At 42.2% G+C, this 27,933-nt stretch overlaps 1 protein-coding gene across 1 annotated transcript in view; it reads left to right on the top strand.

Moving 5' to 3' along the window:
- TESMIN (testis expressed metallothionein like protein) overlaps positions 1–27,933 on the top strand; it is a 63,605-nt gene that overhangs the window by 27,544 nt on the left and 8,128 nt on the right. The window contains exons 7-8 of the mRNA XM_074997935.1: positions 7,277–7,353; positions 13,569–13,660. Coding sequence (XP_074854036.1) covers positions 7,277–7,353; positions 13,569–13,660 — 169 coding nt within the window. The remainder of the gene's footprint in view (positions 1–7,276; positions 7,354–13,568; positions 13,661–27,933) is intronic.

Genomic DNA, 27,933 nt, shown 5'->3' with positions numbered 1-27,933 from the left:
ATCAAAAAGCAAAGCTCCTATACTCAGCTTAGTTGTTTACCAACTTGTGATGGCCTTTGGTGGCTGTGTGCACCTGCTTAGCATTTAATTCCCAAGTGGAAGCTTACTGCAGTATTAATAGAAATGCTTCTGAAGAGAAATCTTCTGAGCCTTCCTTTTACTGTATTGTATGGGAAGACCGTGTTTGATTCCAAAATAATCTGCCGCTTCTGACCCACAGAAAAAATCAGTCAAGTGTCATGCATAAGTGAGAAGCCAACCCAACCGTCACTGACCTGGCCCCTGAGTGATAAGCGGGGGAAAAAAACAGAACAAACAAAACAAAAAAACTAAACCTCACTGATCTGGCCCACACTCTCCCAAGTCGGTGCTGGAGCTCCTCTCATGCTCCAGTCCCAGAGGGCAGTGCTGAGGCTCTGGTCTTCCTCCAGCCCTGGTGTGGGAGCGGTGGCAGGATTTGCCAAGGGCTAGGGGTTTTTCCTGCAGTGCAGCAAGTTGGCACTTGTGCTCCAGATCTACAGGAATGAGGAGAGAGGGACTGCTGATACTTGGAGACTTGCTGGGGGGCTGAACCACAAATGCTGACTCACCCTTCTATGGGTTAAGCCCCAAACCTTGTTGTGGGCCAGATCAAGGTAAGCCAGGGGTCAGATCTGGCCTCTGTGGGCCTTAGGTACTTCATTCCAATCTATGGCAAAGAGGTGGAGATGAATTACAAAGGATGAACAGAAACAACACAGGCATGGAGCAAATTTAAAAAGCCAAAGCACAAAACGCAATCAAATTAGCTAACTGCATAAAGGGTAACAAGAAAATATTCTACAAATGCATTAGATGCAAGAGGAAGACCAAAGATAGAGCAGGCACATTACTCAATGAAAAGGGGGAAAAATAAAAAAATGTGGAAATGGCAGAGGTCTTTAATTACTTCTTTGTTTTGATTTTCACCAAGAAGGTTGGTGGCAATTGGACACCTAACATAGTGAGTGTCAGTGAAAATGAGGTAGGTTCAGAAGCTGTAATAGGGAAAGGACAAGTTACAAATTAGATGCCTTCAAATCATCTGTGTCTGATTAAATACATCCTAGAATACTTAAGGAAGTGATCGAGGAGATATGTGAGCCAGTAGGTATTATATTTGATAAGTCATGAAAGACGAGATTCCAGAAGACTGGCAAAAGCAAATATAGGTTCCATCTATAAAAAGAAATAAGGTCAGATCAAGGAATTGCTGGCCAGTCAGCTTAGGTTCTGTTCCAGGAAAGATAAGAGAACAAATAATTAAGGAATCCATTTGCAAATATCTAGAAGATAATAAGGTGATAAGTAACATCATGGATTTATTAAGAACAAATTGTTTCAAGCCAACCTGATAGCTTTCTTTGATAGACTAATAAGTCTTGTGAATATGAGAGAAGTGGTAGATTTGGTATATCTAGATTTTAGTAGGACATTTGATACGATTTCATACGACCTTATTAGTAAACTAGAGAAATACAACCTAGATGGAGCTGTTATAAGGTGGGCGCATACCTGGTTAGGAATAGTTATCAATGGTTCACAGTCATGCTGGAATGGCATAACAAATGGGGTTCTGCAGAGATCAGTTCTGGGACTGGTTCTGTTCAGTGTCTTCCTGAATAGAAACTACTCCATTTAGGAAGGAACAGTCAGTTGACACATGTAAAGTGGGAATGAATGCCTAGGAAGTACTATGGAAAGGGACCTAGGGGATCATAGTGGACCATAAGCTAAATATGAGTCAAAAGTGTAACACCATTGCAGATAAAGCAAACATCATTGTGGGATTTAATAGCAGGACACAATAAGCATTTCTTCTGCTTCACTCTGTGCTGTTTAGGCTTCAGCTGGAGTAGTGTCTACAATTCTGGGCACCACATTTCAGAAAATATGTGAGCAAATTGGAGAAGGAAAAAATTGGAACTGGTAAAGAAAGATGGAGAGGGCATGTGATTAACAGCTTTCAAGTACTAAAAGATGTTAAAAGGAGGAGGGAGAAAAATTATTTTCCTTAACCTCTGATAGGGTGAGAACCAATGGGGTTAAATTGCAGCAGATTCAGGTTGGACATTAGTAAAAACTTCCCAATTGTCAAGGTAGTTAACAACTGGAATAAGCTACCTAGGGTGGTTGTGGAATCTCCATCACTGGAGATCTTTTAAGAGTCAGTCTGCATCTACACTATGACATAAATTTGAATTTCAAGGCAGTAGCTCCATATTAAAATGTGACTGTCTTCACACTTAATATTGTTAACTTGATTTATTGAGCTGTAATACTGATTACAAAATATTGATATTACAGGACAGAGATAGCATCAAATTGGAATTTAAAATCGTAAATCAAGGCTAGTGTGGAAGTGCTATGTCCTTAATTCAAATTTATTAGCCTCAAGAAGTGTCCCATATGTATCCCACAAAGCTATGCTGTGACCCTCCAAGTATGGCTGCTTCGTTTTGCACCGCTGTCAGGTCTGCAAGAAGGTCAAAGTAAGTCCACAAAGTTTTGATGGAATTTGAATTGGAATTTAGCAGCCCAGCCCTGCAAATATAAAGCTCATCCATTACGAAAAAATCCCTTTGCCCATTGCGTTGCATCACATCAGTAGCCATCACACCATACAGGTAGCAATTTTCTGTAGCCCTGTACGGCAATCATGAGCACTCAGGATTGTGATCTGATTAGCACTTCTCAGGCTTGCAAGAGAGCCCCAACTTGGATCCACCAGGAGATTCTTGATCTCATTGCCATTTGAGGAGAACAACTGGTGGTGAAGAGACTGGGTGGCCAAGAAAAACATGGCAATCTATGATCAGGTGGCATGCAAGATGGTCACCTGAGGTTACTCCCAGTATTCTTTGCAGTGCTGGCTGAAGGTTAAAGAACTTCATCAGGCTTATCAAAAAGTCCAGGAAGCCAAGCAGCTGTCAGGGGCAGGTCCACGGAGCTGCCACCATTATTGACAGCTGCACATGCTTATGGGGAGTGACCCCACTGTGGAACCCAGACTGAATTATGACACTTGTGGAAGCTCTGGTATGGAGTCTGGGGAGAGCCCAGAGGAGCAATGTGGCCTGGAGGAAGAGGTCAATGGAGAGAAGGAAAGGTGCAACGAGCAAGGGACAGAGGAATTTGTTTCAGAGAGCCTGGAGCCCTTCACCCTAGACCTAGAACTGGTCCCCTCCACAGCATTCCTCTTCATGCCGGGACCCTCCACACCAGTCCCCTCCATGTCAGTCCCTGAACCCCTGCAGCAAGCGGTTTGTGTGAGTATTTATTCTGCATGCTAAAAGCAGGTTGGGGGTGGGTATAGCTATAGGGTTGTGTACAGGTACAGGTTTGCTACCTGTGGTTCTGTGCCCCTCAGAACAGTGTAATGTTTCTTGGGATGGAGCACTTCTCCTTTCTAGAGCTCTCCACAAAGGCCTCATCCAGGCAGTCTTGTATTTTTTTCCACAAGATTCTTCGGCAGGCCTGAGTTGTTGCAGCTTCCATTGTAGCGCAGCTTGCCACACCAGGCAACTAGAGAGTGATCTGGTGTCATGCACCACACAGCATTTTAGTAAATTGTCCAGGCTTTTGGTCGGACAGCAGAAGTAGCTATTCTTTCTACATATCTGTTAGTTTTAGGAGGGTGATGTCTTCTTTGGCAACCTGCAGAAGCATGGGAATTAGCATCTGTTTGTTTGCTTTTTTCACGTTTCCTGCCCCTTTATGTTTGCCTGCAGCAGCCGGTGGGTGCTCCATTCCCCACCCACAACACGGTTTGCAGGCTCTGTGGGGGTTCACCCCCCACAGCATTTCTTTTCCTTTTTCAGGACTCCTCTGCTGCTTGGCTCTGCTGTGCTTTCCCCATCCCATGTCCCTTTCTCCCAGAATTTCTTTTCCACCATTTCTTTGCATTATCCTGGGCCCACAAGGCACCCTGCAGCTGCTGGGTTCTGCTAGACATTTACTCTCCAACGCTCACTTTTCCCCGCATTTCTTTTGATTTTCCAGGACTTCCAGGCACCAGGTGGCTGCTAGGCATTTCCAAGCACCGTTTGTTTTCAGCTTTCAGGAATCTCCTGCTCCCTGTGCGGGATTCCTCTGCTGTGCTTTTCCCCTCTCATGACCCTTTAAATCCACCCTTTCTTCGGATTATTTTTTTTTCTTTACATTATTTTTATTGTACATCGAACCCCCACACACAGCCGTTCATTTTTCACTGCCACAGGACACCCAGCCAGGACACCTGGCAGTTTCCTCTGCTTTGCAGAACTTCTCATTCCCCCCAAAAGAGGACAATTGCTTATAGCTTACCATATCCACAAAGCAATGTGCTGGATAAGTGATGGCAAGTGAGGTATTGTGAAATGCATGCTTACAGTCCAATCCTTAATAACCCATGTGTCCTTCAAAAGTGTACTTTCAGTGATAGTACACAGAAAGACCCATTCACTGCACCTCAAAGCACATTATGTGAGTTGTGTCTTAATTTTGACTTTCCTTTTCCAGACCCAGTGCCCAGCGTTCCAGAGATAATCAGAAGATGCAAGAAATTCAAACAAGATCTGATGCTGCAGCATATGGAAAAGACTGAGGCGGAGCACAAGAACTTTACAAAGAACATTGCTCAGTGGCATCACAGTACAGCTGAGTGGCATCGGAGTCAAGTACAGTTTCATGAGAGAATGCTTGACCTTTAGCAGCAGCAATTGTCAAAGATGACTAAAGCTATGGCAAAGCAGATTGAGGTTTCAGCAAAGCAGACTGAGGTCACGGCAAAGCTTGTAATGGCTGTTACTGAGCAGACAGCGATCCCGTGCTCCCTTCTTCAGCTGCAGAAGGACTTCCAACCCAGCAGGGCAGCAGCTGATACCCACTGGCCAGAGTCCCTTGAGGAGACATTGCCCACCCCCTGTCATCACGGTCCCCACGTTGAGTGCCCTGATGAGAGGTCGCCCACCCCCTGTCATTGCAGTCCCCGCATGTGCAGAGGGAGGGCAAGGCTAGGTTGCAACTCCAGCCCCAAGGGCCACTGCCAAAGGCTATTCAAGCACCCTTGAGAAGGCTTCTTTTCGCAGCCACTTAATCCTCTCCTCCCCACAAAATAAAATCATTCCTTTGAGCTCAGTGTGATTTCTTGTCCTGCAGGAGTGGGGTGGGGGCAACACAAATCAAACTGGTGGTTTGGGGGAGGGGGTGCCGCTGAAGGCACAGCTACCTAGTGATACCCCCTAGTCAGCAGCAGATACATTGCTGAGGGAACCGGGTGGGTGGAGGGACAGGGGTTATTGCTGATGGTACATGCATTCTATTTATTGCAATTTACTCTTCTCCCACTGAGTTAAAGCATTCATTCATTACGGCGTGGTATGCTTTATTGGCGTTATGGCAGAGAAATACATAGGTAGCATATACATTAAATATCAGTCATAAAGCTGTTTTTTAAAGCATGCCTTATTGCTGCAGCCTGAGCGTGGCCACTGGTGGATGGTAGTGTAGGAGGCTGCAAGTAAGCCCTGCCTATGGGTCTCCAGTTCAGAATTCCAGATAGATGGGAAAGTCTCCCACCTGGCTTCACATATGTTGTGCAAAATAGTGCATGCTGTAATAGTGGTGGGGACGTCAGCTTCAGAAATGTCCAAACATGTCAGTAAACATCTGAACCTTGCTTTTAAACATCCAAAGGCCATTCCACCACCATTCTGCACCTGCTCAGTCTGTATGAAAGTTTTCCTTGCTGGGATCCAGGGCTTCTGTATAGGGTTTCATCAGGCAGGGAAGCAGAGGGTAAGCAGGGTCACTCAATATGACAATGAGCATCTCCATGTCTCCAGTCTTGATTTTCTGATCAGGGAAAAAAATCCGATCCAGGAGTTTTTGGTACAGCCCCAAATTTCAAAATATGTGTGCATTGTGAACCCTCCCTGATCAGCCAACACTGATGTCGGTAAAATGACCTTTGTGATCTACCAACCGCTGCATCACCATGAAGAAGTACCCCCTTTGATTTATATATTCTGAGGCCAGGTGGGCCAGGCCATGGTGGGGTGTGCATGCCGTCTATTGCCTGACCACAGTTAGGAAAGCCCTGGGCAGGAAAGCCATCCACTATGGCCTGAATGTCTCCCAGGGTCACAGTCTTCAGAAGCAGATGCCGACAGATTGCATGGGCCACCTCCATCACCACGGACCCCACTGTAGATCTGCCCATCCTGAACTGATTTGCCACTGCCCGGTAACTGTCAGGGGTTGCAAATGTCCACAGTGCAATTGCCACTCACTTCTGAACCGTTAAAGTCTACTTCCTTTTTGTGTTGCTGCGCTTCAGAGCGGGTGCCAGCACATCACAAAGTTCCATAAGGGTGGACTTGCACATGCAAAAGTTCTGCACCCACTGCTGGTGGTCCCAGGATTCCAAAATGATGTAATTGCACCAGTGTGTGCTGGTCTCATGAGTCCAAAACCACCGCTCCACTCAGCAAAGCATTCATGGCAGCCATCATCACTGAATTCTTGGACTGCAGTTGGGAGATTTGCTCTTCCAAACTATCCTCAGCAGCAGTAACAGCAACAGTAGCGTCAGTGAGCTTTGGTATTGAAGGACAAATTGCGTGGTTGCCGAAGTGATCTGTTCTCTGAGTTGGCGCATTCATGGATCCATACTTGTGCTGGAATTCTGCAGCAGGATATGGCACAATCTCCAGTTCGTTTTTTCACACGGTTAGTGATCTAGTGAATTCTGGGACAGTGCTTGGAATTCTGGTATTCCAACATGAAGCACCTACAAGCAACCGGGGCTAAGGCACTGTGGAATAGGTACCCACAATGCAGAGCTCACACTGTCAAACTTGCACAGGGCAATGGGGATGCAGAGATTCAACATGGAAAAAAGGTGAATCTAATTTCAAGAAGCTTTGTGGACACTGTATTCAAATTCATAATATCAAGGTTAAATATTCAAATTTATTAAACATTGAATTTATCTCGAAGTGTAGATGCAGCCTCAGATAGACAAACACCTTTCAGGGATAGTCTAGATGATGTTTGGTCCTGCCATGAGTGCAAGGGACCAGACTCAATGACCTGTCAAGGTTCCTTCCTATTCTGTGATTCTATGAAAAATAAAAGAGAGAAATTTCCTGAGCTTAATAGATGATAGGTAAAAAGATGCTAAATGGCACACCTGTTCCTGCAAAGTTAGGCTTTGATCTTAACTTTATGACCTATGAGCAATGCAGTTAATTTCAAATAAACTTTTTCTCTTCAGATGTGACTAACCCTATGCCAACTCTGCTGGGACAACATTTGCTAATTCCAGATAAAGTGGATCTCAATGAACAACAGGTGAGGAGCCCTCTGAAAAGAAAAAAGTAAATATACTGTCATGCCTTCTCTTAATGCTTCACATTTATTCGTAAAATAAGATATTTATTGGACTCGAGGGAGTAAATGACAGATCGTAAGTTCTGTGCAGAATCTTTAAATCAGAATTTCTGGTATGCTATTCATGTTATTATATAAGGCTTGGCTATATTTGCCTCCAAGTACAATAATCTTAGTGATATAAAGACTTGTGATTTCAATATCATTTTTGAAAGAGTAAAGGTGAACCCAGTATTCTTCCTACTTTTTAGGGTGAATGTAGCTATTACAGTATCAGGATCTTGAATTTATTGTTGATATAGTCACTGTTATAATTGGAGATTGTTTCAAGGTTTGTCTAGGCAGTGCCACAATCTGGGCTACAGGTTTGTGATTTGTAGAGCCTTCTGAAGTCATCATCATCAACAACAACCACGGGCTCAGTGTCTTATGCCACCCTCACTATTTCCTTCCATCTTTCCCTATGCAGTGGCTTTGGTGCTGAGGTAGTCTACAGAAACTATCTACTCTATAATCTACCCATTCACTGTGAGGTCTTTCTCTCCTGTTCAAACTGTCCATAATGCCAAATACCAGGGTTTTGACTTTTTGTTCATCATTTGTTCTGCAGATATGTCCAAATAGCTGTAACTTCCGTTGTATAACCTTCTGCAGGAGGTTCTCTTTCAGCTGTATCTTCTTATATAATTCCTCATTGGTGACCACCTCCATCCATCCAATTCTCAGGATCTTTCTATAACAACTCTTGAACACCGATAGCCTTCTCTTCAAATCTTTCGTTACCATCCATATCTCACATCCGTACAACATGCTGCTGAATACACGTATTTTCAAGATGCTCAGCTTTTTTACTAAGCTAATCGCTTTGCTTTTCCAGATCTTATCCATTGCCTTCAAACTCACTCTTGTTTTTGCTATTCTAGTCGCTATATCTTTCTTATGGTCTAGATTATACATCATGTTATTCCCCAGATATGTGAACTTTTCTATGTTTGCTAGTTCAAGCCTGTCTTCTCTGATCTTCCTTCCTATTTCTTACCTCCAAATACCACTGTTTTTGTTTTACTGATGTTCATAATCAGTCCATGTCGCTTCCCTTTCTCGTTTAGCACCTATACACACCGTTCTCACTAGCTTCTCCTCATTTTCTTCAATGATAACTATATTATTTGCAAACCTCAAGTTGTTCCTTCTGAAGTGTTCCCTTCTAAATGCCCTGTGAAGAACCTGCTGCCTTGCATGTTAAACCCAAAATCTAAAAGGTAACTACTTTGTGTTAACATAGTCATGTCTGAAACAGGACTACATCATTCAAGCTAGGTATCTTTTGGCTCATGCTAGCAGAGCTGGGCATTCAAAGACCAACAGTTTAGAGTGCTCTATAAATCACACACCTGTAATTCAGACTGTAGCACCTTACAGACAAGACATTAGAGACTTATTTATATTTGTAAGTGAAATCACAGTTTCCTGATTTTTGCCTCAAAAAAGGAAACTCTTCATCTGAAAGCTTTGAAGAGGGAACATGAGCTAAGCATAGCAGTTTGGAAATTTACACTTGGAGGTGACAGTTACCCTTCTGCTCCCATTCAAATGTGTGAGAGGTGAAGGTGAGCAACACCTTGCAGGATTGAGCCATAATTGGAAGAAATTCCTACAATATGTAAAATACAAAATGGTTTTGGAATAAAAATTCACTTTGGCCTGCCCTCTGTGTGTTGTTTAAAATGTCAAATTTTGAAGTGGAGCAATCACCACCCAAAGCATATTACACATTCTTGACATTTTTTTTTCTACCACCGTAAGCAGCCTAGCAATCATCCTCCATTGTGCTTCAGTAGGAGTTCCCTCTCTTGCCACCTACTGTGGCTTAGAACACGAAATGTTGATTAATCATTTTTATAAGTATTCAGCTTGTTATGCTTGTTGTTTATTTCGTACGGGGGTGGTTGTTAGAATAGTGTGTTAGTTTAAATAAAGCAATGAGACAGAAGACTCATAAGAGAGAAAGCTTTGGAATCCTAATCTCTCAGTACAAATAGAATTTAAATTGATAGTGACTCAGTGTTATTATATGGTGATGTGTGATTTGAATTACCATATATGTTTGACCATTAGCCTGTCTATAAGCTGATCCCCCAAAATGAATAGTCAAAAATGGAAAATTTCTCTGACTCATTCATAAATCAACCCTATATTTCAGGGCTTGGGAAACTTCATTTCCCAGTCCATCGGGGTAAGCCACTGGCAGACTGGGACATTTTATTTATGTCCCTCAGCCTTTGCTGCTTTCTGCTGCTCCCATTGGCTGGGCACAGCAACAGGGAGTTAAGGGAATCTGTACCAGCTGACATTCCAGGTAAATAAACCATCCCTCGTGCCAGTGGCTACCCTGATTGGCTGGGTGCCACAGATTACTGACCGATTCATAAGCCAGCCCTCACTCCTTGATTCACTTACTTTAACCAAAAACATTTGGCTTATGAACAAGTATATATGGTATATTAATTTGATTGAAATATGTCAAATGAATCTGTAGCTCAGACAAAATTCTTAAAGGTTAATGATCCCTATCAAAAAAAAAAAAAAAAGAGAAACTTCAAATACTGGAGTAAGAAGCCTGAAATGTTATCCGCTCCCTAAAGGCGATATCTGTGGGTTAGGGTTGAGACACTAAAAATGTGGTATAAAAAAATTTGCAGTACAGTAAACCCTCAAAATGCATGATTTCAAGTTGCACTTAACTCATATTAAAGCGAGTTAAGCATATCTCAAAATCCCACTTACCCGGTCCTGGCTGAAACATCACGCCCCGCCCCCCACAGCTCTGCACAGCCCCAGTTCCAAACCACCCTCCCAAGTGGCCCCGTTCAACACCCCCCTCCCGTGCAGCCCTGGTTCAACCCCCCCCAAATCCTGACCCCAGTTCAAATCCCCTGCAGCCTGGCTCACCACCCGCGGACAGCTCTGGCCCACCACCCCTGTGCGTGGCTCCAGCTCACCACCCCCTTCCCTGGTTTAACCCCTTCCCCAGGTCCCAATTCAAACCTGCAGCTCACCACCCAAGCACGGCGCCAGCTCACCACCCCTGCATTCCAGTTCAACCCCCTACCTGGTTCAAGAACCCCCTCCCTGGTTCAAGCACCCCCTGCACATAGCTTCAGCTCAACACCACTGCCCCCACCCCCCCTGCAGCCCTAACCCATCTCAGGCTTAACCACTCCTGCTTACCGCCCGAACCCACCGCCAGACTTAACCCTCTCCAAGTGCCCCTGCAACCCCAGTACTTAGCTTTCAAAAAGAGCTCCAGGTGCTTCTGCTGCTTTCCCAGCTGTAGAATTTGCATTCCACTAGGGAAAAAGCCGCCCTGATGAAATTCGAGTTATACGAGGGTGCGTGGGAATGCAACCCTCATGTAACTTAAGGGACTACTGTATTGTTTTCCCTGTCTTTCTGTATTCTCTATTTCTAGATTCCTCTTTCCAGTTTTCTCCTTCCATTGATATAATTTCCCAGCACTCCTCTGGCCTTTCTTACCCTGACCCTCTCCAAAACAAGATTCGTATTTCTTCTTTTTAAATTTCTCATGCTTTGGGGCCAGTCAAAGAATTTTAAAATGGTGTTAAAGCTGATGTTTAAAACCAAGTTCATGTTGCATTGGTTTTAAAGGGAAGGCACTGTACATCTGGAGTCAAGGCTAGGTTATGAAAAATTGAGATATATCAGGTATATAACCAGCATTGTCCCAGATGGTGGTGTTTGAGTTTTTAAGTGGCAGAGACTAAGTGTTCTCAGTTACACTACTCATGAACTATATAGAGTCAGAGGCAGTAAAGTGGATAGGTACATGTTATTACATTTAAACTTAATGAAAATATCAGTGACAATGACAAGCAACTTCTGCTTGCAGGAATAAAAAGAGATTGGACCCAGACTAGGCAGCAGCATGAAAATATTTTGCTAATGCTGAACAACATAAATGAAATTTACTGCTAGCTCTCTGTAACAAAGAAGGCAAGGAACAGAGAGGTAGCTGTGTTAGTCTGTACTCCAACAAAACAAAGCAGCAGAAATGTAGCACTTTAAAGATTAACAGAATGATTTTTTCAGTGATGAGCTTTTGTGGGACGGACCCACTTCATCACATCAATTTCATTTCCAATACAGAGTGATATTTATAAGTACTGAGGACCAAAATAAAAAAAAAACAATGCAATAAAAACTGACAAATCAAGTAGGATTGAAGGAAGGGGGTCAGGGTTTCATTGCCCTAAGACAATTACGAGCATCAAAGGAAGGGAAGCAGTCCTTGTAATGTGTGAGGTAACTGATGTCTTTGTTCATACCACGTGTTAATGTGTTAAATTTGAGTATGAACTCTAACTCACAAATCTCTCACTCTAATCTGTTGTTAAATTCTTTTTGTCCCAGGACACAAATTCTCAGGTCTTTAACAGAATGGCCCACTCCATTGAAGTGTTCACTGACCGGCTTATGTGTATTGAGTTTCTTGATGTCTGCTCTGCATCCATTTATTCTTTGAAGAAGGTTTTGCCCAGTCTGTCATGCTACATTTCTGCTGCCTTTTTTTTTTAAGGAGATAAGGGTCTTGGCATATGGAACCTTTGGTGAAGAATTTTACCACATGTTGTTCTTTGAGAGCTTGCTCATATCTATTCAAGTTAGGCATGCCACTTGCTGCATGCACAACTGTCAGATAGTTTTGCCTTAGTTCTTACCCTTCGGGTCTGCCATGGAGCCCCTGAGAGTTTCACCAGTGTGGAGCCATATATGTCCCTGCTGACCTGACCACTCCTCAGTTCCTTCTTACTGCTTGTCTGGATTGTTGGAACTGTGTCTGAGTACCTGTTGCTATGCCACATCTCCCTAACTCTTTATTGTGTAAATTGTTCATTAGCATAGCCATTGTTCTCTAGTTAGTGTTAGACTATGCCAGTCCCATTCTTGATATGAGGTGGGCACTTGCCTTCTACATCAAAAGGACCAAGCCCTTCTGCAAGACTTCACAGCTCTTTGTGGCAGTTGCTGATCATATGAAGGAGCTTCCTGGATTACATCAGCTGTGTCTACACTAGCAATGAATATGCAGCACCTTTTTAGGCTAATTTTCCCCATGGCAACTTCGAAGTTGCTGGCATGCTGTGTAGCCACAGGCACTTAGAAGTACACACGCACCTTCGAAGTGCCCTTACTTCTAAATGGGAATAAATTGTTGTAAGTATCCCAAATGGGAGTAAGGGCACTTTGAAGTTGTGCGGGTACGAAGTGCCTGTGGCTACACAACATGCCAACTCTTCAAAGTTTGCAACTTCGAAGTTGCCACAAGGAAAATTAGCCTCATGAGGTGCTGCATATTCATCACAGCACTTCATTAGTATTCTCCACTCTGGCTGATTACCATGCCTCCTTTGAAGAAGGGGCCTATGTAGACACAGCCATCCTGTAGTCAAACATGCTACAACCTCGCTAAGGTTGCCCTGTTGCCCATTACTGCACATTCTGTGTGAGCTCAGGCCTCTTCCACTGCCTTCCTGGCTCATGTTCCTCTCCAGGAAACCAGTCAAGCTGTCACGTTTCTCTGTACACACTTTTACAACACACTGTGATATTGCACAACAGTCCAGATGGGATGCAGCCTTCAGGGCTGCTGTCCTTGAGTCAGCCATATGTTGACTGTGACCTCTCCTCCTGGGTTTGGCATGTGAATCGCCTAGCTTAAATAGATATGAAAAAGCACTTGAAGGAAAAAAAAAGTTACCTTTGTAACTGTTCTTCGAAAAGTATTTCTCATATCTATTTGATACCCACTCTCCTTCCATACTGTTGGAGTAGCTGGCAAGAAGGAATTGAGGGGTGGTTATGCTGGCAGGGTCATATATGGGGCTCCATCAGCCCATAGCTGATGGGTAGCAGCTAGGGCAAAACCTTTCCAACAGTCATGCATGCAGTATGCACACGCCTAACTTGAATAGATACAAGCAACCTCCTAAAAAACAAGTTACAATGGTGAGTTACAATGGATCTGTTCCTCCATTAGTAACTTTTGCCTATTTATGCCAGTCCAGTGGTCTGTGTTTCATTCTTATAGTCACAGAAATGATTTGTCTTTATTGAAACCTAGCACAAACAAAACTTTTACTTATTATTTTGAACAGCTTGATAATGGATCCTTACAACCAGTAGCTAGTAGTGCTATATTCCAATCAGAAGTAAATCTTCAAGGGCCAGCAAAAATGACTTTAGTTGGGTAAGAAATTATACTTTTATTTTGTTACTAATTTCAGTGTCAAGTTATTTTTGTACAGTTATAATATTTCTTCTTGTTATGGAGAATTTATTTCAAGTACTGGTTCCATTGTTATTAATATATCTTCCCCCCCGTCAATAAAGAAAGCATTTCTGTCACAGTATAGAATCATAGAAGAAGAGTAGGACTGGAAGGGACCTCAAGAGGCCATCAAGTCCAGCCCCCTGCCCTCATGGCAGGACCAAGCACTTTCTAGACCATCCCTGAAAGCCATCTATCTAACCTCTTCTTAAATATCTCCAGTGATGGAGATTCTACCACCTCCCTTGGCAATTCATTCCAGTGTTTGATCACCCTGACAGTTAGGAACTTTTTCCTAATGTCCAGCCTGAACCTCCCCTGCTGCAATTTAAGTCCATTGCCTCTTGTTCTATCCTCAGAGGCAAGGAAGAACAAGTTCCCTCCCTCTGCCTTATGACACCCTTTTAGATACCTGAAAACTGCTATCATGTCCCCCCTCAATCTTCTCTTTTCCAAACTAAACAAGCCCAATTCTTTCAGCCTTTCTTCATAGGTCATGTTCACTAGACCTTTGATCATTCTCGTTGCTCTCCATGCTGTTTGAATTTGTGTGTAAATTGTTAATAGGTAAGCTGTCAAGATGGCGTTCAAAATTTGTGTAACATAGTTCCTGAGTTCAGTAGGATCAATAAATTTTGCAGTTACAGTTGAACACAGCAGAAAAGGAGATAGACACAAAAGACATTAATAGATCTACAGCAGATTGCTGTAATGGTAGCTTTATTTTTCTTCAGCAAAACTAAAACTAAGAGGAAAGCATGGCTTTGCATAGGGGATGGAGTGTGGTCGAATTTTTAAAGGTCCAGAACATCATATTTTTCCACCCTACTTTATAAAACTTCCCTAATGTATGTACATGATTGTCCATATGATCAACATAAAACAATATAAAGATTTTACAGTGAGTTTCACTGACGTTGTTCATCTGTCCAACTTCTTTTTACAAAATGTTGCAGTGTGTGCCTAGTGTTTTTTGAAATTTCAGGGTGCTTTTGTTATCAACTTGATCTTGTCTAATTCATCCTGAGCTTCTCAACTGAAGACCTAATAGATAATGGTGTATAATTTCCTTCAGTTGCATACAAAGGTAAAAAAACTGATAGTTCATGAAGATAAACTTTAACCTGGAGTACCCCTTTGTGAACTAACTTCTGTTTCCATTGCAAGTCTTCAGAATCATGGAGAAGTCTTCCAGAAAAGGTGTTCTCAAACTTTCTGAGACTACTCTAACGTGCTATTAAAAACTGTACAGCCCACCTGTGCCACAATAACTGCAATAAATTAAAAGCTAGGCTAGCATTGGGGTAGGTAATTGCCTGAATTTCAAACCACAAGAGGCCCTCTGAAGCTAAATTGCTTGGGCTTTGGCTTCAGTCTAGGCTAAGGGGCTCAGGCTTCAACTTTAGCCCTAGGCCTCAATGAGTCTAATACCAGCCCTGTCTTCTGGCTTATTTCATCAGACCTCCTGAAACCTACTTGCGATCACTCCAGAGGCTGATCAGAACTTGACGAACTTGTGACAATGTCTTGTGATAGGTAGATGCAGAAATCAGTGAAATGGCAGTTCCAGTATCAAGCTGCATGCTTGTAGGAACTCTCATTCAAGAGTGTGACCATCTTGTTCAGCAACTTCTGATAACAGATGTCTTAATCAGAGTCACTAGAACTCTTGTCTGTTTCCACATCATGAGTACCTGACTTTCATCCTTTCTAAGGTTCAGTATTCATAAGTGTATTGTTATTCTGTATTGCTGATCACTGAACTGAATGACAAGTTACTGTGATATGTCCTTCCTTTTTGCACTTCCTGAAGATAAGCTGGCATGGCCAGCATTCCTTCTCTGCATATTAGTTTGTGCAAAACAGGCACATAGGTGTTCCCTAAGTTCCTATGACCCTCTCTTTTGTCAGTGCTGGAGTTGAACTTCTTGATTCACATTAAATTTCACCAAATCCTCTTCTGCAGTCTCCATTACATTTGCTATCTCACCAACCTTCTTGAATATAAGAGCTGACAAAGTAATTTTTTCAAAATCTGCTCATTTTATAATCCGTAGATAAATTTGTCATGTAGGGCATCAATTAATGTTTGTCAGAAGTATCCCTGTTCTGACAACATCCTTAGCATGGTAACAAATTGTTTAACTTTATTTGCCTATGTCTCTCTCTCTAGCTAGCGGGCTCTCACAGTCCCAGCTGCAGCAGTTTGTCAACTTGTGCCTACAAGAAACTTTTTTCATTTTTATGATGATGATGATTGTTGTCTTCAGACAAAGGGAGCACTGGACACTCATGAGATAAAAGTCTTTCATCACTAATATGTTCAATCTGAAGACAGTAATAGACATAGAAGAAGCTGATAAGAGCACAGATAACTGCTGTGGTGATAGCTTTGTTGTTTAGCAGGAAAACTGAAACAAACGTAAAAGCGAGGCTTTGCACTGAGGGGAGGAGAAGTATTCACACATTTAAAGGGACAGGACATCATAGTTGCACCCTGAAAATTGTGGTTTGCATTATGCAGCTCTTCATTGAGCACTTTATTTCAACCACCCTTTGTTTTACTTTCTAATGCTGTATTGTTTCCATCAATATGTGTCTAAGATTTCTCCGTAATAAAAGAAAGCTGCAGTCTGAGATACTTAAAGTGAAACAAATTCAGTACAGGTTGAACCTCTCTAATCCAGCACTCTCTCTGGCAAACTCCGTGATCCAGCATGATTTCAGTTAGCTGGATTACCACTTTTTATGGGTGTAGCTAAGTTTCCTATGTCCCATAAAGTTTGTTTACAGATACCAGTCCTGGCTCTCAGTGTTCTGTGCTGTTATTTAGCTGTAATTTGCTCCTAAATGTCTTCTAAGCAGTAAGCATTGGAAGTGTTGGTAATGTGCTAGAAAATATTGACTTCCTGAGGATGCTGGACAAGAGAGATTCAATCTGTATTGTGCAATCCTCTTGCTCATCTCAGGGACATTTTTTCCAGTTACCTTCCCAAGGTGAAACTTATGCCGAGGACATTAGCAAGTTACATAATGATTCCTCTTGAACGAAATGAGTACGTCTGGGAAATAATGGCATATGAATTGAGCTGGTTCAATATGACATAGAAGTAAGAATTGTTGCCATATGAAGAACCCAACTTTGTAATCCAGTGTTGGTCCTCTTCAGTCATATTAGTAGGAATGTGAGAACACAGGACAATTAGGACACTGGCCAAAAGGGAAAGGTCATTTCATATTATTCTCTAGTGACAATTTTGTTCTATTAAGAAGTGGTACTGTGCACTCTAAAAGAGTCATTTTCAGTATGTGATCCCAAGATGCAGTGCCTTTCTGTAGAGGAATATAATCAAAAAATAAATAATCATTAATATAAATATGGGCCTAGTTTTGCTGCTGTTATGCTGTGTCTGTAACACTGACAATCAGTACTTTAAATCACAATTTCTATTCAGTTTAGGAGAGAAGAGAAGGTCAGGAGAGCAGCTTTGAGAGATGTCTCTAAAATAATACGGAAAACAAATACAGGGAACAGAAATAGTGGGCATTTATAGGATATGACTTCAGACTCAATTGTTACTTATAAATCACTGGGCATCTACTGTGGTCTTATCTACAGGAGAATATTTCACCATTTTACCTAAAGCACGAATATTAAACTGATTTAGTTAAACCAGTGCAAACCCATGTGTGAATGCCCTTAAAGTATGTTTCCACTTGGATTGGGGTTGTGATTCCTAGCATTTGCAACATCCCTGGACAACAAGATCCACAAGTTGACTGTGCAGTGTTTGCAGAAGTACTTCATTTCGTTTCTTTTAAACATGCCAATGATTAATTTCATTCGGTGATTCCTGGTTCTTGTGATATGAAAAGGAGTAAATAACACTTACTCACTTCCTCCATACCATTCATGATCTGATTGACCTTTATCATTATCCCTCTTTAGTCATCTCTTTTCCAAGCTGGCAAGCCTTAGTCATTTTAATTTTTTCTCATATGCAAGCTGTTCCATAGCTTTAATCATTTTTGTTGCCCTTTTCTTTACCTTTTCAATTCCAATATTTCTTTTTGATACCTATTTGATGTCTCATTTTAAAAGGGACAGTCCTATATTTAAACTTGCCCATGTCAGTCCTTGCTTAAATATGTTCTGTCCCCCATTAACACTGGTAGGTCCTGCTGCTGGCTGGTTTCCTATTGTCAGTTTCCCACCTACCAACGAGTTGCGGGAAAGTTTCAATGGCCAGCATTGGAGAGCAGATGTGCAAGGCTGGTGATGGGACAAAGCTGCAACATACAGGACTGTACGTTCCCTGTACTCATCCACTAGCCCTGCCACCATTGCATTCTGGCTCTTAGCCAGCAGGGCCTCCACACCCAGTTGCAAGCTGTTGTGGCTGGTGAGTGCAGGCAGACACCAGGCAGTGACTGGTTATGTGTCACCTCTGTTGCTCACCCATCATCCCTTCACAAGCTACCCATCTTGCTGTCCCCTCCCTGACTTGTCCCTTCCCACAGCCCCACTGCACCTCTGTATTTCCCCCCTGTCATGTCCTGCTCCCAGTGTTGTGTAGAGAACCAGCTTCTGACTGGAATGCTGAGCTCATCAACATCCTGGCCAGTAGGCTCCTTCCTTCTCCCACAGCCACTGGCTGAGTCAGCTCTCTGGGAAGCCTAAAACTCTCTAGCTTAAGGGGGTGCCCAAGCACTGTCAGAGAGGGTTGGGTCAGTCAGTCACCTCCCTTGTGAGAGATGGGTGTGGGAATACATGTGTAACCTTTTTCCATGTGAGCCTTAAAGGTAGATAAAAAGAATCCAACTCTGTAGTATTTCTAATTAACAGGGGCTCAGTCAACTTGATATTAATTGAACATTGGTACTGCATAGTTCTGATTGATTGCCATTGAACATGTTTGACTATCATTAGTTTTACCAGTGTTCCACATTCAGCGTTGGGAAATATTGTCATCCTATTTTTGACAAGGAATGACCAGAATAGTACATGTATTATTCAAAGCATGGATATACAATGGATTTATATAGTGACTGTTGTGATGTACATATGCCCTTGTCACTTTCAGGTATGGCTAGGGGTTTTGTAGACACCGTGATACCTCTACACGGGGTTTCCAGGCATCATAGCTTCCACAGACTAAGATCCAGGGCAGGGCAGGACAGGGATGCTGGTCCCAATATTCTAGGGGTGGAGTAACCTAGTAGCTAGAGTCAGTACATTGGCCTTTCCTTACAGGGCAACATAGCCTAGTAGCCAGAGTAAAGGGGACTGTCATTTCTTAGAATCATAGAACACTAGAACTGGAAGGAACCTCAAGAGCTCATTGAGTCCAGTTCTCTGCCCTCTCGGCAGGACCAAGCACCATCTAGACCATCCGTGATAGGTATCTATCTAACCTGCTCTTAAAAGTCTCCAGTGATGGAGAATCCACAAACTCCGTAGGTAATTTATTTCAGTGTTTAACCACCCTAACAGTTAGGAAGTTTTTCCTTATGTCCAACCTAAACTTCTCTTGCTTCATTTTGAGCCCATTGTTCCTTGTCCTTATCCTCAGAGGCCAAGGAGAACCAATTTTTCTCCCTCTTCCTTGTGACCCTCTTTAAGGTACTTGAAAACTGCTGTCATGTCCCTTCTAAGTCTTTTCTTTTCTAAACTAAACAAGCCCAGTTCTTTCAGTCTTCTCTCATAGCTCATGTTCTTTAGATCTTTAATCATTCTTGCTGCTCTTTTCTGGACCTTCTTCAATTTCTCCACATCTTTCTTGAAATGGGGTGCCCAGAACTGGACACAATACTCCAATTGAGGCCTAATCAGTGCAGAGTAGAGTGGAAGAATGACCTCTCATGTCTTACTCTCAACACTGCTGTTAATCCATCCCAGAATCTCGTTTTCTTTTTTTGCAACAGCATCACACTGTTGTCTCACATTTAGCTTGTGGTCCACTATGACTCCTAAATTTCTCTCCGCAGTACTCCTTCCTAAACATTCCTTTTCCATTCTATATATATGAAGCTGATTGTTCCTTACTAAGTGGAATACTTTGCATTTGTCCTTGTTAAACTTCATCCTGTTTACCTCAGACCATTTCTCCAGTTTGTCCAGATCATTTTTGAATTCTGACCCTACCTTCCAAAGCATTGGTAACCCCTCTCAGTTTGGTATCATCTGCAAACTTAATAAGCATACTCTCATGGCCAGTATCTAAATTGTAGATAAAGATATTGGATAGAACCGATCCCAAAATGGATCCCTGCCGAATCCCACTTGTTATGCCCTTCCAGCATGACTGCGAACCATTAATAACTATGCCTTGAGAATGGTTATCCAGCCAGTTATGCACCCACTTTATAGTGGCCCCATCTTAGTTCTATTTGCTTAGTTTATTCATAAGAAGATCATGCGAGACCATATCAAATGCCTTACTAAAGTCTAGGTTTACCACATTCACCACTTCTCCCTTATCCACAAGACTAGTTATCCTGTCAAAAAAAGCTATCAGATTGGTCAGGTATGAAGAAAGGATGGGACAGCAGCCCTGTAGGGTGGCCTAGGCCCACTCAACTCTACCAGGGTGGTGGAACAACCCAGAAAGCTTTGGTGTCCTCAGGCTCAACCATGCCAGTCACCTCTTGTGGTTCCAACAGCTCTGGAAGCTTATTCCAGTCTCCTGGATCTCCTGCTGTTAGGATTTGGGGCTGGTCCACCTTTGGACCTACTACCTCAGATGCTCCCTCTCTGGCATCCCACCAAGACTAGTTGAGCTGCTTCCCTTTATATTGAATACTTTGAGCTGTAGCAGGGTCAGGCCTGAGGGCTGGATTAGAAGGGGAGAGAGGGTGCTTTAAACAAAGCAGAAATGGCCTTAATAATTGGGAGATTCTTACTTCAGGGCAACAGGGAGCAGCTGACCTATGGAAACATCAGAGAACTGGCTGCTAAATCAGTTAGGCCCAGCTGATCTCACTTCAGGCTTCCACAGGACCTTTTAAAAGCTCTTCCTGCTGGCGGAGAGAGAGGAGAGTGGAATAGGAGGTTGGAGAGAGCTGAAGAGATTGTAACAGATAAGGAGAGAGTAGAGAGTGCATAAGGAGAACACCAGCATTGTCAGAGATGGCAGGGGAGGTGAGGAGCTCCTACAAGGAGTGTTTGGACTCCCTTCCACATGTAACCTCAGAGGTCAGCTGGTGGCTGGGAAGGACTCAGCCCAGGCAGACCAAGTGGGCCTACCCAAAGCCCTTTTAGCTGAGGGACAGAAGCCTGAACAATGCTATGGGCAAACAGAACCCAAATCTTCTATGGGACTGTGGATTGAACAGAGATCTGGGTTCCAGGAGTGGAACAGACTTTGCCATAGCACATGCTCAATACAGCTAGAAGGGCAGGACTTCCTTTACACAGACAGTGTGGGGTTAACCCTTTTCAGCCCAGTGCAGACTGTGCATCACATGACATTGTGAGATTTTCTTTCTTGAGTAGTCCTAGCTAATATAGATCTTTCATTTTGCATGTGTAGTTGGGCTTATGTTTCCTGAAGTGGAATACTTTCCATTTATCAATGTTAAATTTCATCTGCCATCTTGATGCCCAACCATCCAGTGTGGAGATCCCTTTGTTATTCTTCATTGTGTGCTTGGAGTTAACCATCTCGAGTAATTTTGCATTATCTGCAAATTTTGCTATTTATTTACCACTTTCTCTGGGTCATGTATGAAAGTGTTGAACAGATCCCTTGGTGACCACTATTTTCCTCTTCCGTTCTGAAACCTGACAATTGGTTCCTATCTTTTAACCAGTTACTGATCCATGAGAGGACCTTCCCTGTTATCCCATAACTGCTTACTGAGGAACTTTGTCAAAGGCTTTCTGAAAACCCAAAAACATGATATCTCACTATGACAACTTTGTTGATATATTTGTTAACCCCTTTAAGGGATTCTATTTGATTGGTGGGGCATCATTTCCCTGTACAAAAGCCATGAACCAAACATCGTTTTACTTTCTGATCTTCTGGATAAGTACATATATCTTCTCCTTTCTCCACTCCAGACTTTGAAAAATTCTCTGTAACACTGTAGATTTATCCTATACTCTAACTCAGAGGTTTCCCAAACTTTGTATAGTTGGGACCCATTTTTTTCAGTACCTTTTTTTGCAGCCCAAAAATATAAAGACACATGAAAAATGAATAAATTTTCACTGTTTATTATTTATTCACAATAATAATTATACATAATATAAATCTTGATATAAAATACTTGAGTGCCTAAGTTATTGTTATTACCTTAATTAGAATTTAACCAGTAGAATTTTAACAGTTGTAAAGTTTATTTATAATTTAATGAGTGGATTATAAGTAATTTATTAAGTGTGCACTTTATAACTTTTAAATAACTAAAAAGAGGACTAAAGGGAAAGGTGATGTTGTTTTGCATCACATAGCAATTTTATGTCAGGAACAAAAGAAGAAAGTTTTATCCTCAAATCTGGTTCAACATTCAATCTATTTCTATATTTATTTTTGAAGAAATCCAAAGATGAGAAACTAGTTTCACACTTATATGTTGTGACCAAAGGCATTAAGAATTTGACTGCTTTCTCAGGTAAATGTGAATATTCATTTCTACAACTCAACCAAAAATCATTCAAGGAGAGTTTATCAAAGTTCTCTTTTAAGGCAGAGTCACAAAAAAGTTCAATTAATGAATCCACTTCTGATGCAGTCAGTTGTAATATTTCTTCATTTTCGATGTCAACAGTAAATGGGTTCTTAATCCACATTTTACTGGCATTAACTGGAAGAAAATATTCATTAAAGCTTGATGTTAGCCCCAAGAAATGTTCTTTGATTGCTACAGAAATCACATCTGAGATATTAGTTTCCATGTTTTTTTTATTTAAAGTACAAAAAGATTTAAAGTTTCTCTTGCTAACTTGTTGTGCCCATAAATGAAGTTTTTTAACTGTTGCTTCAACTATTTCATGAACTTTGACAATATTAATTTTAGTGCGTTGTAAGTTCAGACTTAACTAATTTAAAAGACAAAATATGTCACATAAGTAAGCCACCGTTCTTAACCAATCAAATCCATGAAACCTGTCTTTAAATTTAAACATAACATCTTTTGCTGATGAAGGGTGCCCCTCCAAGAACAATAAAACTTCATCCTTCATTTCAAAGAGTCGTTTCAAAATGTTTCCTTTTGATAGCCATCGAACCTCACAGTATGATATGAGATGCTCATTTTCACTTCCTAATTCTTTGCACAAAGCAGTAAAGATTCTGGAATTCAAAGGACGAGATTTTATACAATTTATAAACTTCACACATTCTTGAAGATTGAAACTCGTAAGTGATGGCACAATTTTCACAGTTACTGCCTCTCTGTGAATATTACAATGCACCCATGCACAGTCTGGTGCTACAGCTCAAATCCGCAGGACAAGCCCAGTGTGAGACCCTGCCATTGCTTGAGCCTCATCACTGCTTAGTCCAACACATTTTTTCCAGTCAATATCGCTTTGAATAATAAAATCATTGATTAGATTAACAATTTTGTCAGCAGTTCTTATTGGAAGTGGTTTACAAAATAAGAGATCTTCTTGAATGGAGATTTCGTAATCATATCTAACAAAACACATCAAATTGGCAGTGTCTGCTATATCAATACTTTCATCCACTTGTAATACCAAAAACTGACTATTCTATATTCGGCGTATGAGTTTCCTCAATATTTTTCACCATATCTTCAATTCTACTTTTCACTCTATTGTTAGATAAAGGCAGTGAACCTAACTGATTTTTTTTTTTCATCCATAAATATGGGATGTACTAATATGCAATGCAGAAAGTATCAGAGCGGTAGCCGTGTTAGTCTGTAGCTTCGAGAACAATAAGAAGTCTTGTGGCACCTTATAGACTAACAGATATTTTGGAGCATAAGCTTTCATGGGCAAAGACCTGCTTCATCAGCTGCATGAGTGGGGGTGTGGTTTCAGAGGGGTATTTAAAGAATGGGGTCCCAGTAAGAGGGAGGGCCAGAGCTGACAAGGTCTATTCAGCAAGGTGGAAATGGCCCAGTATCAACAGCATTTATCAAAAGAGGAAAAAACAAGTCAGATCAGACAGGGAGATGTGAGCCTTTGTCAGAGTCTAATGGGGAGCTATTAGCACCCAGAGCAGAGAAACTGCCTTTGTAAGCTGCGAGCCACTCCCAGTCTGTGTTTAATCCATGGTTAATGGAGTCAAATTTGCAAATAAATTGCAGGTCAGAGATTTCTCTCTCCATTTGATTTTTGAAATTTTTTTGTTTCACAACTGTCACCCTTAAATCTGCCACTGAGTGTCCAGGGAGATTGAAGTGTTCTCCCACAGGCTTCTATACATTACCGTTCCTGATGTCTGATTTATGTCCATTTTTTCTTTTACGGAGAGACTGTCCAGTTTGGCCAATGTAAATTGCAGTGGGCATTGCTGGCACATGATGCCATATATTATATTAGTAGATGTGCAGGTAAAGGAGCCCCTGATGGCATAGTTGGTGTTAGGTCCTGTGATGATGTCACTGGTGTAGATATGTGAGCAGAGTTGGCAGCAAGGACTGTTGCAGGGGCTGGTTCCAGGCCTAGAGTCACTGGTTTGTGATTTGTAGTAGCTGGTGAGGATTTGTTTAAGGTTGGCAGGCTGTCTATAGGCGAGGACAGGCCTGCCTCCTAAGGTCTGTGAGAGTAAAAGATCATTGTTCAGGATGGGTTGCAGATCACTGATGATGCGCTGGAGAGGCCTTAGGTGGGGGCTGTATGTGATGGTCAGTGGTGTTCTCTTGTTTTCCTTGCGAGGCCTGTCTTGTAGCAGGTGGCTTCTGGGTACCCATCTGGCTCTATCAATCTGTTTCCTCACTTCCTTAGGTGGGTATTGTAGTTTGAGGAAAGCTTGGTAAAGGTCTGCCTTCCACCTAAGGAAGTGAGGAAACAGATTGGTAGAGCCAGTTGGGGCATAGACCAGTATTTTTTCCCATGGACTGGTACTGGGGCTGCGAACCACACATTTGGAAACACTGATCTAACTCTTCAATAAAACTCCAGCAGAAGATTTGGTAAAAACCAGATTCTCCTCTCTCTCCATCACCTTTCCATAGGCCCAGTCACATTTGCGATCCTTTCCTTTCTTTCAGTTCTGAAATATTTCAAGAGTTTGGTATTCATTCATTTCGTGCTCTATAAAAATTGAGAAAAATCTACATAATATCTTTTTAAAAATTTGTCTTTATCATATGTTTCCTTATCTATCCCATAGCCTTGCTTTATGTTTCGTTAGACTGCATACCTGATATGATTTTCAAAGCATAGTGCATGCTTGGGATCACTGGCAATCAGTGATTTGGACTTCAGGGACCTGAAAAAATAAAAATATGTACATTTTAAATTAAAAATAAATTTGTATGATGATTCCTCTAAATCTAAATATGGAGAATTCATATAATTTTGCAGCTAATGAATCTTTCGTAATCATACTGTATTTGCAAATCATATTTAAATTGTATTGATGCTAAAAATATCAATATTTGTGTTTTGGGGAAACAATACTCATATATATTATTTTTGCTGTGTCCGTCCATCTGTCTGTCCAGGCAAGGTTCTACCATGTTCCCCTTCCCTCACTGTGCCAGCCCCTCCCTTGGCCAGCATGTGACCCAGTGCAGCCCACAATGGAGCGCCTCCTCCCCACACCGTGCTAGCCCCAACCCCTTCCCCGGCCAGCACAGGGCCCAGCCTAGCACCCCCAACAGAGGGCCCCTCCCACCCCCACACTGTGCCAGCCAGTCCCCAACAGAGCACCTCACCTGGCCAGCATGGGGCCCAGCCCAGACCTCCCTCAGCCCGTGCCAGCCCCTTCCCCAGCCAGTGCAGGGCCCGGCCCAGCCCCCAATGGAGCTCCTCTCCTGGCTAGTGCAAGGCCCATCTCATGCACTTTGGATGTGTATTACAAAAAGTTTCTGTCTAGAACTTTGTTCCAGCCCAACTTCCACAGCTGCAACAGGGCCTCTAGGCATAATTAATTTTCATAAATTTTTGCACTCAAATATAATTTAAAAGCTTTTTTCTTTTTTAATTTGTATAGATTGCCTCTTAGTTCATGGGATACAAAATCTAAAAAACCATGTAACTGTACCAAATCTCAGTGCTTGAAATTGTAAGTAACTAACCAACCAACGTTTATTATGAAATCTGAGCTAAGTTAATTTATTTTGTAAAAGGCAAAGGTTAGAAGTCACAAAACAGAATACTTGCATGTCCCAAATCAGAGAAGGTCAGATCATTAATGGGTGTAAATTAATGAAAATCAGTTTGGTCACTGTAACTATGCCTGTTTATACTACTTGTGGCTCCAGTCCAGAGATGTACATGACTACTTATGGTCCAAAGTTTTGAAGAATAAATTTTGAAACTGAACAATATTGCTTATAGTATTTGGCCAAATATTATAAAATTAAAAATTAAATTAAAAATAATTATGAAATTGTATCAGTTTCTCTGTACCTGAAGATCACTCCTCCATGTCTTTGTGTGTGTGTGTGTGTATATGTATGTATGTATATATTTAGAGAGAGATAGAGATGCTGATATAATTTCATTATGCCATTATGTTCTTTGGGTGATTGCTCATGTGGATTTCAATTTGGAGTGCACATGCCATGTGCACAGTAGCTGGAAGATATTCCCACTAGCAGTATCCATTGGGTCAGCCCGGACAACCTCTTAGTCACACCTTCACAGTGCTCGCTATAGGGCCCAACCTACTTGCCACCCCCTCAATTCCTTCCTGCCACCAATGATGGCTAGCTGGAACACCCTGTTGCTCTTGGCTCAGAAAACATTTTTGGCAGTGTTCACTCTTTGGTGTATATAGTTGTACTTAGTGGTAGTTTTAGTAGGTAGTCGCAGTCTCAGAGGGGTAGCCATGGTAGTCTGCAGTTTCACAAATCCTGTAACACATTAAATACTAACAATTTTATTAGATAATGAGCTTTGAAGCTTTTGAGGGTAAGGCCCACTTCAAAGCTCATTACCTAATAATAAAATTGTTAGTCTTTAAGGTGCTACAGGGTGAGTTAGTTATAGTTCATAAGTTTCCCTTTGTGGTGGGGTTGTTCTCTTCCCAATGTCTCCCCAGTATCTGGGCATGTCTCGGTCCTGAGGGTTTAAACTCTGTCTGGACTGTGGCAAATTTATTCACAGGAGAGACCTGGACACTTCCTGCTTGAAATGTCTCAGAGAGGTGCAAGATCTGTAAGGAGTTTCAACCCAGACCTTAAAAGACCAGGAGCAAAGTCTCAAGATCCTCCTACTGAAGGCTATACTCTGGTCTCAATCAGACTTCACCTTGGCAGAGCCCACATCCAGTACCTCCTTGTGTGCAGAGTGTGCAGACACTGTAAGTGTGAGAGCTGACACCAAGGAAGGGCTCTGAAGAGATTCAGCACAGCCACAACTCAGCCCACACACAGTCTTCTATGAGGCATTGGTCTCAGTCCTTGGTTCCCCAGAAGAAGAGACCAGAGAGGGAACTGATTGAGGGAATTTTCCCTCAATAAAGCCTAGGGAGTCTGCAAAAGGGAAACATGAACTGGACCGTGTCATCTTGTCCCCAAGGGACCTCAGGAGGTCATCTAGTCCAGCCTCCTTCTTCAAGCAGGATCAACCCCAACTAAGTCATCCCAGCCATCTCTTGTCAAGCCGGGACTTAAAAACCTCTAGGGATGGAGAATCCACCACCTGTCTAGATAACTCATTCCAGGGCTTCACCACCCTCCTGTTGAAGTAATTTTTCCTAATATCCAACCTACACCTCTCCCTCTTTAGCTTCAGACCATTGCTCCTTGTTCTGCTATCTGACATCACTGGGAACAGTTTCTCACCATCCTCTTTAGAGCTCCCCTTCAGGAAGTTGAAGGCTGCTATTAAATCAGCCCTCAGTATTCTCTTCTATAAACTAAACAACCCCAAATCCCTCAACCTCTCTTCATAGGTCATGTGCTCCAGCCCCCTAATCATTTTTGTTGCCCTCTGCTGAACCTGCTCCAGCACATCCACATCCTTTTTATACTAGGGGGCCCAAAACTGGACACAATATTCCAGATGTGGCCTCACCAGTGCCGAATAGAGGGTAACAATC

The sequence above is a fragment of the Carettochelys insculpta genome, chromosome 6 (genome assembly GCF_033958435.1).
Source record: "Carettochelys insculpta isolate YL-2023 chromosome 6, ASM3395843v1, whole genome shotgun sequence".
In the NCBI taxonomy this organism is placed as follows: Eukaryota; Metazoa; Chordata; order Testudines; family Carettochelyidae; genus Carettochelys; species Carettochelys insculpta.
Note: the sequence above shows the minus strand (reverse complement) of the source record. Positions and strands in the feature narration are given on the sequence as shown.